The sequence below is a fragment of the Entelurus aequoreus genome, linkage group LG06 (assembly GCF_033978785.1).
Source record: "Entelurus aequoreus isolate RoL-2023_Sb linkage group LG06, RoL_Eaeq_v1.1, whole genome shotgun sequence".
Classification (NCBI taxonomy): domain Eukaryota; kingdom Metazoa; phylum Chordata; class Actinopteri; order Syngnathiformes; family Syngnathidae; genus Entelurus; species Entelurus aequoreus.
The window spans coordinates 72,020,053-72,033,445 of NC_084736.1; the positions used below are offsets into that span (position 1 = coordinate 72,020,053).

The 13,393-nt window shown below is 38.2% G+C and overlaps 1 protein-coding gene and 1 long non-coding RNA gene across 4 annotated transcripts in view; one reads left to right on the forward strand and one right to left on the reverse strand.

Annotated features, from left to right (window-relative positions):
• Positions 1-13,393, forward strand: part of LOC133652568 (BICD family-like cargo adapter 1) — a 53,559-nt gene that overhangs the window by 2,128 nt on the left and 38,038 nt on the right. The window contains exon 2 of the mRNA XM_062051460.1: positions 9,234-9,449. Coding sequence (XP_061907444.1) covers positions 9,234-9,449 — 216 coding nt within the window. The remainder of the gene's footprint in view (positions 1-9,233; positions 9,450-13,393) is intronic.
• Positions 8,245-13,393, reverse strand: part of LOC133652569 (uncharacterized) — a 58,540-nt gene continuing 53,391 nt past the window's right edge. For all 3 annotated transcript variants that reach the window (XR_009826596.1, XR_009826595.1, XR_009826597.1), the window contains one exon: positions 8,245-9,344. This is a non-coding gene — a long non-coding RNA (uncharacterized LOC133652569). The remainder of the gene's footprint in view (positions 9,345-13,393) is intronic.

Sequence of the window (13,393 nt, forward strand, 5' to 3'; positions counted from 1 at the left end):
AACATGCCCTTTCCCAACTACTTTGGCACGTGTTGCAGCCATGAAATTCTAAGTTAATTATTATTTGCAAAAAAAAAAAAAAGTTTGAGTTTGTACATCAAATATCTTGTCTTTGTAGTGCATACAACTGACTATGGGTTGAAAAGGATTTGCAAATCATTGTATTCCGTTTATATTTACATCTAACACAATTTCCCAACTCATATGGAAACGGGGTTTGTATATTTGTTCTTTCTCGTAGCACTTTGATAGTCAAGTCTTACGCCGTATATATTAAGTTAGGCTTGATTGTATGTTTGGTGGCCGACAAACACACAAACAATCCAAAAAAGAAACACCATAGAAAAGCTACTGGAAAACGCTGGATATAAAAGTTGCTGCAATTACATAAATCCTGCACGATCCCAAAAAATAATAATACTTCCGCAAAAGCCGAAAACACACAATAAACAGCAAGCAGAAAATTATACAAATATACAGGTGTGGCAGACCTGAAGGATATCCATCTTTAAAGACTTAAAGGTGCTGTTTGCAACTTCCTCACAGTAACAGTTTTCAAACCAAAAACTATAACAAGAACACCATCGGCTAGCTTATGTTGGCATTGAGGGTTTAGCAGAACACATTTGTTTAAGTGTTTAACAAAAAGACAAAGAAAAATTATGCTTTCCATTCCATCAACTTCATCAACTCATATAATTTAAAGACGGACATCCCTCAGGTCGTCGCCCCGTCTAGCCTGGCTAACTTGAAACTGTAGCGACACATTTGCAAGTGTTTCGTGTCTTGGTTGGTGCGTGTGTTTTGGGGTTTGGATGTTTTTTATGTGTTTGTTTTGTTTGGACATTGCTGTTTGTTTGCAGGTGCCATATGTTCTAGTCAAGCTTCTTACCATACCATACCAACTTTATTTATAAAGCCCTTTAAAAACAAGCACAGTTGAAGAACAAAGGGCTGTACACCACAAATAAATAGAGGCAAAGGACAGACTAAAAAATAACATTTAAAGGCCTACTGAAATGAATTGTTTTAATTTAAACGGGGATAGCAGATCTATTCTGTGTGTCATACTTGATCATTTCGCGATATTGCCATATTTTTGCCGAAAGGATTTAGTATAGAACAACCACGATAAAGATCGCAACTTTTGGTATCTGACAAAAAAAAGCCTTGCCCCTACCGGAAGTAGCGTGACGTAGTCAGCTGAACATTTCCGCAAAGTTCCCTATTGTTTACAGTGATGGCGGCCAGAAGGGAGAGCGATTCGGACCGAGAAAGCGACGATTTCCCCATTAATTTGAGCGAGGATGAAAGATTCGCGGATGAGGAACGTTAGAGTGCAGTTCAAGACATATCTTTTTTCGCTCTGACCGTAACTTAGGTACAAGCTGGCTCATTGGATTCCACACTCTCTCCTTTTTCTATTGTGGATCACGGATTTGTATTTTAAACCACCTCGGATACTATATCCTCTTGAAAATGAGAGTCGAGAACGGGGAATGGACGTTCACAGTGACTTTTATCTCCACGACAATACATCGGTGAAACACTTTAGCTACGAGCTAACGTGATAGCATCGTGCTTTAACTGCATATATAAACAAAATAAATAAACCCCTGACTGGAAGGATAGATAGAAAATCAACAATACTATTAAACCGTGGACATGTAAATACACGGTTAATGCTTTCCAGGCTGGCGAAGGTTAACAATGCTGTGCTAACGACGTCAATGAAGCTAACTTAGCAACCGGACCTCACAGAGCTATGCTAAAAACATTAGCTCTCCACCTACGCCAGCCAGCCTTCATCTGCTCATCAACACCCGTGCTCACCTGCGTTCCAGCAATCGACGGTGCGACGAAGGACTTCACCTGATCACAGATGCGGTTGGCGGCCCGTAGACGTAGGAAGTCAAGGTGAGGTCACCGGCTAGCGCGTCTGCTCTCCAACAAAGTCCTCCGGTTGTATTGCTGTAGTCCGCCGCTAATACACCGATCCCACCTACAACTTTCTTCTTTGCAGTCTTCATTGTTCATTAAACAAATTGCAAAAGATTCACCAACACAGATGTCCAGAATACTGTGGAATTATGAAATGAAAACAGAGCTTTTTGTATAGGATTCTACGGGTTACCAATACTTCCGTTTAACTGACTACGTCACACGCATACGTCATCATACCGAGACGTTTCAGCCGGATATTTCCCGGGAAATTTAAAATTGCACTTTATAAGTTAACCCGGCCGTATTGGCATGTGTTGCAATGTTAAGATTTCATCATTGATATATAAACTATCAGACTGCGTGGTCAGTAGTAGTGGGTTTCAGTAGGCCTTTAAAACAGAAGTAAAATACACATTGTAAAAGCAAATACAAATTACCCTAAGAACAATTTGTTAGATAAAAAGCAGTTAAAAAGTTAAAAACCGTTAAAAAAGTTAAAGGTTAAAAACAGTTTAAAGTCTCATGCTGGGTTAAAAAGCCAGTGAATAAAAATGGGTTTTAAGACGGTTCTTAAAAATAGCCAAAGAAGGGGCCTGTCTTACTTGGAGAGGGAGATCGTTCCAGAGTTTGGGACCCACAACAGAGAAGGATCTGTCCTTAATGTTCTTAATGTTTATGTGGTGTTTTTGCTAAACTTTTAACCCCAAACTCTCTAGAATCAGACACTTTTTTTACAGAAGTGCAACAAAAGTGAATGCATTCAGGTTAAGTGCAAAAAAAGAGCAAAATAAAAATATAAAACTGTCAAAACATGGATTTTTACACAGCTTACTGCGAGGATTGTTTTCCCGGGATGCAAACGGACTTGACCGGACACGGCTTGCAGGTAAAAAACATGATTTAATCTTTCTATAACGGGTACAAACCAAAAGGCGCTCAAGGCGAAGGCACAACTTAACGAAAGAAACAAAAACGTAAAACACTTAGCCTGAACTATGGTCATAAACAAACAAGACTTACTGTGGCATAGCATGAAGCGAACAATCGCATGAAAACAAGCATGAAAGGATCATCAATTGAGCAATTCAGAGTACCAACATGGGCAGAGCAACAAATGAACAACAATGTCGCCAGGCTGACTAACTGGCAACCAAAGGCTTAAATAGTCTCTTTGATTAAAACAGGTGCGTGTGTCAAAATGAGTCAGGTGAAACCAATGAGTCGTCATGGCGACAAAACAAACAAAGAAGCGCAAACAGGAACTAAAGGAGTCCAAAAACCAACAGAACATAACCAAACAAAACATGATCTAGACCACAGATCATGACAAAGACAAAGTTTTCTATTTAAAAGTATTGACAGAGTATTCTACACATTTCCTGAGAATATGAATTTTATCAAATAAAATGTGTCTGAAATGAATAAATAGTAACGTGATGTTGTAAGTAGTAAAGACAACTTGATCGTACTGCACAGGTAGATTAAATGTAACAGTCCTGCTCATGTGGGGATCTTTTTCGAGTTGACCATGGGGTGTCCAAACAGTGAGGGTCGCATAGCAAAACAATGGACCAGTTTGTTATATTTTGTGCATTAAAAGGTGCTAAAACCAAGACAATGTAGGTTGATAAAGGCTAAGATATCTGAACAACACATATACACCTTAGCTTTGTGTTGTAAGAACAAAGCAAATTAACATAATATACTTAAACATGCACTACCGTTCAAAAGTTTGGGGTCACATTGAAATGTCCTTATTTTTGAAGGAAAAGCACTGTACTTTTCAATGAATATGACTTTAAACTAGTCTTAACTTTAAAGAAATACACTCTATACATTGCTAATGTGGTAAATGACTATTCTAGCTGCAAATGTCTGGTTTTTGGTGCAATATCTACATAGGTGTATAGAGGCCCATTTTTAGCAACTATCACTCCAGTGTTCTAATGGTACAATGTGTTTGCTCATTGGCTCAGAAGGCTAATTGATGATTAGAAAACCCTTGTGCAATCATGTTCACACATCTGAAAACAGTTTAGCTCGTTACAGAAGCTACAAAACTGACCTTCCTTTGAGCAGATTGAGTTTCTGGAGCATCACATTTGTGGGGTCAATTAAACGCTCAAAATGGCCAGAAAAAGAGAACTTTCATCTGAAACTCGACAGTCTATTCTTGTTCTTAGAAATGAAGGCTATTCCACAATATTGTTTGGGTGACCCCAAACTTTTGAACGGTAGTGTACATCTCATTGATAATGAACTCATTTTATTTTTGTATGCCAAGAGCCAGGGGCACGAAAACCTGAAAATGCCGCCTGGGCCGCACTTTGGACACCTACAGATGTCGACTTTAAGGCCGTTTGTTCAACTTATTTGAGTGTATAAGACCAAAAAACGACAGCAAATGTTCCACAAGCATACACTCAGTAAATGTGTTGGTTGTTTTTCCAGTTCGAGATGGCAAACAACTCTTGCCCAGCATGATGTTTACAATAAACGCTGTATTGCTTTTGTTCTTATTTTTTAAATCCTTTACACTAGCCAACATGTGGCCTGAGGGGGGGGGGAACAGCAGACTAATCGGCTCACTGTGCACAACCTTTTGAATCTACTGTACATCTGTTCAGCCCTTCCATCCATATTCATCCTCCTTGTGAAGCTCAGAGATTTAAGCTGCTTTCCAAAATCAGACTCAGTGATGTTGTCTTGGGTTTTAACTTGTTTTGTTGAAACTGTTTGGGGTTCTCTTGTTTTGCCACCAAATGCTCAAAGCTATCAAAAATGGGTACACAGCACTACCGTAAAGCAGTTGGAGTAAAATATGTCTGTGAACTTTCTCATTGTATTTTCAGCCGGGGCAATGAATCAATCACAAACATGTTCAGGTTGTCTTAGAAGACACTTTGCCATATATCTAAGCAGGCTTCATGCTCAAAGACGACATGGCACTGCTAGACTGGACGAGTCAGACTCCAGCTGTCCAATATCGTCTTTGAGCATGAACTGATAGGACAGCTTTAGTCTGACTAGTCCGGTCTGGCTTGACAATACACCTCTCATTTGAGCAGGCTTGATTAATCATCTCATGCTCAAAGACTATATATAATAGCTCTAGTCTGACTAGTCCAGTCTGGCTGTAACTGATCTTGTCTTTGAGCATTCATTGAAAACGCCTGCCTGGGTGAGAGGTGAAATGTCTCATAAAACAACAAGTTGCAAACAAACAGTCCAAATGCGATCGAGTCAATGCCCGAAAGCATCTACTAGAACAGGGGTCACCAACCTTTTTGAAACCAAGAGCTACTTCTTGGGTACTGATTAATGTGAAGGGCTACCAGTTTGATACACACTTAAATAAATTGCCAGAAATAGCCAATTTGCTCAATTTACCTTTAACTCTATGTTATTATTAATAATTAATGATATTTACACTTAATTGAACGGTTTAAAAGAGGAGAAAACACGAAAAAAATGACAATTACATTTTGAAACATAGTTTATCTTCAATTTCGACTCTTTAAAATTCAAAATTCAACCGGAAAAAATAAAGAGAAAAACTAGCTAATTCGAATCTTTTTGAAAAAATTAAAAAAAGAATTTATGGAACAACATTAGTAATTTTTCCTGATTAAGATTAATTTTACAATTTTGATGACATGTTTTAAATTGGTTAAAATGCAGTCTACACTTTGTTAGAATATATAACAAATTGGACCAAGCTATATTTCTAACAAAGACAAATCATTATTTCTTCTAGATTTTCCAGAACAAAAATTTTAAAAGAAATTCAAAAGACTTTGAAATAAGATTTAAATTTGATTCTACAGATTTTCTGGATTTGCCAGAATTGTTTTGAATTTGAATCATAATAAGTTTGAAGAAATATTTCAGAAATATTTTTGTTGAAAAAACAGAAGCTAAAATGAAAAATTAAATTAAAATGTATTTATTATTCTTCACAATAAAAAAATAAATTTACTTGAACATTGATTTAAATTGTCAGGAAAGAAGAGGAAGGAATATAACAGGTAAAAAGGTATATGTGTTTAAAAATCCTAAAATCATTTTTAAGGTTGTATTTTTTCTCTAAAATTGTCTTTCTGAAAGTTATAAGAAGCAAAGTAAAAAAATTAATGAATTTATTTAAACAAAAGAAGACCAAGTCTTTAAAATATTTTCTTGGATTTTCAAATTCTATTTGAGTTTTGTCTCTCTTAGAATGAAAAATGTCGGGCAAAGCGAGACCAGCTTGTTAGTAAATAAATACAATTTAAAAAATAGAGGCAGCTCACTGGGAAGTGCTGCTATTTGAGCTATTTTTAGAACAGGCCAGCGGGCGACTCATCTGGTCCTTACGGGCTACCTGGTGCCTGCGGGCACCGCGCTGGTGACCCCTGTACTAGAACAACAGTACCTAAGATGGAACGGTTCACAAAATCCATGTTTCCGACCTTGACACGGTTTTTGATTCGTTTCGGTGTACATTGTTGTTCTTTTTCAACACACCAGAATACCAAATATGCCAATAATTCACCATTACCATTTATCTAACTCTATAAAATAAAACTGAAAAATATCTCTAAAGCTCTAAACCAGGGGTGTCAAACCCGTTTTCATTGAGGGCCACATCGCAGTTATGGTTGCCCTCAGTGGGCCGCTTTTAACAATGGAAGGGAATATATGAATATACATGTATATACATAAAACATTAACAATATTTTTTTTTACATAAGCTGCAAAAAATATTAAAATTTTACTTTAAAAACTGGCAGCTCAGTCACCATAATTTTACAGTAAAAGCAGTGTTTTTTTTTTACAGCATATAAAACATTTTAATAAATGGAATGGAATGGAATAAGCGGTAGAAAATGGATGGATGGATGGAAAAACAATACCACTGTTTTTAGCAGTAAAATTCAAGCAATAGAATGTTTTTTTTACCGTAAAAATCTTGTTTTAATGTGTTTTTTGGGGTTTTTAATGTTTTAGTGTGTTACGGTGTATGGAAAAAAACATTAAAATGTTGTCTCTTTTTTTGCCATTGTTTAAAAAAAAAAATGACAAAAAAATCCATGTAATAATGAATTAATTTCAAGGCTTCAGTTACTTCAAATATTTCACTTTAAAATGTCTTATGCTGTAAATATTGCATATATTGTGCAGATGCCATATAAAAACACTAAAGTTTTATTTGACAAAAGAGCATAAAACAAAAAAATAATAGTTTAAACGTAAAATGGACAGATATATCTGAAGTTGATCCTGTAACTTAAGTGTTGAAAGTAAAAGAAAAACCTAATAAAAATGTATCACTTTATGAGTGGGTCACCTTTTGGATCCCAAATATATTTAGTGGTATTGTATTTATCTTTTCACTGTGATTACTGTACTCAAAAATATTAAAGAATTAAAATCAATGGTGTCCTGCATTATTGATCTTTTAAGGCTCTAATTACTAAATACTGCATATTTCAGTTTTACTATAAAAAACTAAGTTGTTTTTGACAGAAAAGCCATAAAACCTTTTTTTAAAAATTACTTTATTTGAACTTGAAGTTGATATAGAGATGAACTGTAAGCGTTAAATAAAAAATAATAATTTTACTTATTTTTCACATTTTAATGACTTGAGACCCTTTATGGTCCCCGGGACCCCTAAAGGTAAAATATATAAAAAATCCATATATTTTGTTATGTTTTGAAAATGAAAAATATCCAAATGGCCCCCACATGCTTTAATTTTTCCATGTGCGGCCCTCAGTGGAAAAAGTTTGGACACCCCTGATTTAAGCAAACAAAAACAACGTAAACATGGGGAAAATATTGATGCGTTTTTGCCATGTCTGAGAAGTGGCAAAAGTAAGTAATAGGAATAATAATTCTGAAGTAATAAAGTGTATAACATTGAGAGGCTTTGTGAGATACGAGTTGGTGGGTGTGTGCCTTTAAAAGGAAGTACCTGTTACCAAGTGAGGGTGAGAAGCATTAGCTGCCGTCCGCACTAACGACTGGAACCATGAGATGCTGCAGAAGACAGTGCATGTTGTTAGCACTAGTTAATAAAACAATCGAATGTCCTTCAGTTGCCGTATCTCACATTGTCCACAAATGAAGTTGTGGGATGACATGGTTATCACATCATTGAATTGTTATTCCTTATTTCAGTTGTGTTACTGTCATAGTAGACCTCTACAGTCACAGCCTCTAGGACTCTGCAATGTAAAATCACATCATTCAGTTGTTATTCTTTATTTCAGTTGTGTTACTGTCATAGTAGACCTCTGCAGTCACAGCCTCTAGGACTCTGCAATGTAAAATCACATCATTTCATTGTTATTCTTTATTTCAGTTGTGTTACTGTCATAATAGACCTCTACAGTCACAGCCTCTAGGACTCTGTAATGTAAAATCACATCATTCAGTTGTTATTCTTTATTTCAGTTGTGTTACTGTCATAATAGACCTCTACAGTCACAGCCTCTAGGACTCTGCAATGTAAAATCACATCATTCCGTTGTTATTCTTTATTTCAGTTGTGTTACTGTCATAGTAGACCTCTACAGTCACAGCCTCTAGGACTCTGCAATGTAAAATCACATCATTCAGTTGTTATTCTTTATTTCAGTTGTGTTACTGTCATAGTAGACCTCTACAGTCACAGCCTCTAGGACTCTGCAATGTAAAATCACATCATTCAGTTGTTATTCTTTATTTCAGTTGTGTTACTGTCATAGCAGACCTCTACAGTCACAGCCTCTAGGACTCTGTAATGTAAAATCACATCATTCAGTTGTTATTCTTTATTTCAGTTGTGTTACTGTCATAGCAGACCTCTACAGTCACAGCCTCTAGGACTCTGCAATGTAAAATCACATCATTCAGTTGTTATTCTTTATTTCAGGTGTGTTACTGTCATAATAGACCTCTACAGTCACAGCCTCTAGGACTCTGCAATGTAAAATCACATCATTCAGTTATTCTTTATTTCAGTTGTGTTACTGTCATAGCAGACCTCTACAGTCACAGCCTCTAGGACTCTGCAATGTAAAATTCATCTAAATAATGGAACATTAATCCTCTGTTGGAAAAGTGAGGGGGGCGGATTGGAATTCGAGTCCCCACATCGTCCCCATGTTGTGAATAACAGATTCGCTCCGAACTGTGCCAGGTCAAGCCAACAGTTAGAACATTTTTCGTAAACCGTCTCATCCCCTACTTTACACAGATTTTAAAATGGGACAACTGCTGATGTAATATCTAATTCTGTACCACTTCTCTTCTCCCCGAAGCACTTGGAGCAGGAGAAGCATGAGTTGCGTTGGCGTCTGGAAAGTCGAGAGGGGGTGTGGGAGAGTCGCGTGGCCGAGTTGGAGAGCGACGTTCAGCAGCTGCAAGGAGATCTGGAGCGACACCAGGTCCAGTTGAGAGAAACCGACAGGGACAAAACCAAGGCCATCAGTGAACTGTCAGAACAGAACCATAGATTGCGGGACCAACTTCGAAGGGTGAGGAAGCGGTGTGTGTATGTGTGTGTGCTTCAGATATGCTGCTTCAGGCCTGCTGAACCAACCTGCATGGAAGATTTAGTTTAGGCTTTGAGTCACATGGCCATTAATGCTTCTCAAAGTTCTCTTCCACGACACATAGAAATCCATGCAAGGAAAATATTCATGTGTGTATTTCTTTCTGGATCGGTAGTCAGGTCAGGTCTGCCCAGCCGATAGAAGCTGCTCAACCAAGTGATGCGCCGTCATTTTTTGTGAAAGGTGTGCCTTAGAAGATTATGATGAATAATTTAAAGTGATTGGTCTGCACGCTTATGCAATACCACTCTGCATATTGACAGATATTGCATAGAAATGATTATGAATCGCAGGTCTCAGATGAGATTAATTTGTTAACAAAATGAGTAAATACAGTGGAACCCGCCAGGGGCGTCACTAAGCTTGAAGAAAAGGGGGGTTCCTGCATACTTGCCAACCTTGAGACCTCAGATACCGGGAGGTGGGGGGCGCGGTCTGGGTGGGACGGGGGCGTGGTTAAGGGCGTGGTTAATAGGGGAGTATATTTACAGCTATAATTCACCAACTCAAGTATTTCATACATATATATATATATATATATATATATGAAATACTTGACTTTCAGTGAATTCTAGCTATATATATATATATATATATATATATATGTATATATATTTATTTTATTATACATATAAATAAAATAAATACTTGAATTTCAGTGTTCCGGGTGATATCCAGTAGATGGCAGTATTGTCCTGTTTAACTTCTCCTCCGTTCATGACTCGGCCACCGTGTTCAATGGAGAAGTCTGTTATACAAAATGTACAGGCAACATAATTACATACCCCTTCCCTTTCGAACTGTCCTGGATGAACTGAAATGATTGTTTCCATTCGTTTTGGAACTTGCAAGCGTATTTCTTTATCTTGCTCGTCGACGGCGTCGCCATGTCTGTAACTTCCTTGTTCTTCTGCTTCGTCTCCTTGTTGTGTACGCAGTTGTGCACTCTACTCTCTAAAAGCCGTAGATGTTATGATGTCATTGGGCAGGCAAGCTGTTTATATTGTGGGAAAGCGGACGTGAGAACAGGCTGTCCCCACTCAGGTCCGCATTGAGCTGGATGGGGCGTGGCCTCCAGCTCCGGCTGAATACCGTGAGTTTGTCGGGAGAAAATCTCTGCCGGGAGGTTATCGGGAGAGGCGCTGAATACCGGGAGTCTCCCGCTAAAAACGGGAGGGTTGGCAAGTATGGGTTCCTGTGATGCTTGCGAATTACACAACAAACACTGAATACATCTAAATGGTTAAAAGTGTAAGTGTAAGAAAGCTTTAGTAATCTTTAGTAAGCATGAGAGGTCCCAAACACATAAGGAGTGTTGTTGCATAGACAAGCTAGCAGGCAACTTGCAAACAGAGAAAGGTTGCACAGATGACAGCAGTGTATACAAACTTGAACAGCACTATAGAGGTGACCTAAAAACAGAGGAGGTTCTGGTGGAAAGAAACTTTCTTGCCTGGAAAAAAGGGTCTGGATGTCCACACAAAGATTTGTTGTCTGTGCACAGAATTGATTGATTCAGAATTTTTGCACTTACAACTTCTTGTTACTGTATTCTGTAATTACACCAGTGGTTCTTAAAGGCCTACTGAAATGAATTTTTATTTATTTAAACGGGGATAGCAGATCCATTCTATGTGTCATACTTGATCATTTCGCGATATTGCCATATTTTTGCTGAAAGGATTTAGTAGAGAACAACGACGATAAAGGTCGCAACTTTTGGTCGCTGATAAAAAAAGCCTTGCCTATACCGGAAGTAGCGTGACGTCACCGGAGGAAGGACTCCTCACATTTTCCCATTGTTTACAATGCAGCGAGAGAGATTCGGACCGAGAAAGCGACGATTACCCCATTAATTTGAGCGAGGATGAAAGATTTGTGGATGAGGAAAGTGAGAGTGAAGGACTACAGTGCAGTGCAGGACGTATCTTTTTTCGCTCTGACCGTAACTTAGGTACAAGCTGGCTCATTGGATTCCACACTTTCTCCTTTTTCTATTGTGGATCACGGATTTGTGTTTTAAACCACCTCGGATACTATATCCTCTTGAAAATGAGAGTCGAGAACGCGAAATGGACATTCACAGTGACTTTTATCTCCATGACAATACATCGGCGAAGCTCTTTAGCTACTGAGTTAACGTGATAGCATCGGGCTCAAATGCAGATAGAAACAAAATAAATAAACCCCTGACTGGAAGGATAGACAGAAGATCAACAATACTATTAAACAATGGACATGTAAATACACGGTTAATAATTCCCAGCTTGGCGAAGCTTAACAATGCTGTTGCTAACGACGCCATTGAAGCTAACTTAGCAACGGGACCTCACAGAGCTATGATAAAAACATTAGCGCTCCACCTACGCCAGCCAACCCTCATCTGCTCATCAACACCCGTGCTCACCTGCGTTCCAGCGATCGACGGAAGGACGAAGGACTTCACTCGATCATCCGTGCGGTCGGCGGCTAGCGCGTCTGCTATCCAAGTCACAGTCCTCCTGGTTGTGTTGCTGCAGCCAGCCGCTAATACACCGATCCCACCTACAACTTTCTTCTTTGCAGTCTTCATTGTTCATTAAACAAATTGCAAAAGATTCACCAACACAGATGTCCAGAATACTGTGGAATTTTGAGATGAAAACAGAGCTTTTTTGTATTGGATTCAATGGGGTACCAATACTTCCGTTTCAACGATTGACGTCACGCGCATACGTCATCATACATAGACGTTTTCAACCGGAAGTTTAGCGGGAAATTTAAAATTGCACTTTATAAGTTAACCCGGCCGTATTGGCATGTGTTGCAATGTTAAGATTTCATCATTGATATATAAACTATCAGACTGCGTGGTCGGTAGTAGTGGCTTTCAGTAGGCCTGTAACCTCGTTGGAGGTACCGAACCCCACCAGTTTCATATGCGCATTCACCAAACCCTTCTTTACTGAAAAAAAAATAAAAAAAATTCAAATTCAAGACAAAGTTATATGTTTTTGGTAACACTTTAGTATGGGGAACATATTCTAAGTAATAAAAGACTTAATTTAGAGTTATTTGGTTAGGGTTAGGTTTAGAGGGTTAGGGTTATAATAAGGCCATGCCGAATAAGGCATTAATAAGTACTTAATAATGACTAGTTAAGAGCCAATATGTTACTAATTTGCATGTTAATAAGCAACTAATTAATGGTGAATATGTTCCCCATACTAAAGTGTTACCATGTTTTTTTACTGGTGCACAAAATGAACCGTGCATGAACATCACCTTGTTCAAACAACAAAACCAACACAGTGCATAAACTCACAACAAATTACACACCTGCAAATCAGTGTGACTTCTGCTGTTGCCGTATCCGTAATACGCCGATAGGGAGAAGTTTTATTTACACGATGAGTCGGGTGTGTCTTGACCTCCGCCGAACCCCTGAGCCCGACTCACCGAACCCCTAGGGTTCGATCGAACCCAGGTTAAGAACCACTGATTTACACAGAAAATACTGAAGAAATGGCTAAAAAGCAGTATTGTTAATCTCCTGTTATTACTGTAATGGTCATTTAAGGCATTTAGACCACAGGTGTCAAATTCAAGGCCACACCTTGCCTGTAGGGATGAGTGATATGGACTATCACAATCACCTGCCATTTATGGCGAAAAGGATAAAAGTGAAGATAAAAAACACCCATAGAACTCCACCTTGTTAACTACGAGTCTATCAGAGCACCAAAACACAACTCTAAAATAACACTAAGGCTATTTAAGTTGAAGTAGCCCACCTATACTGCAGTAGTGTGATTTGCTTATCATACGGTATGGAAGTTACTTTTCTGTCAGACATATTCTATAAATTATTATTATGAGTGTTATAT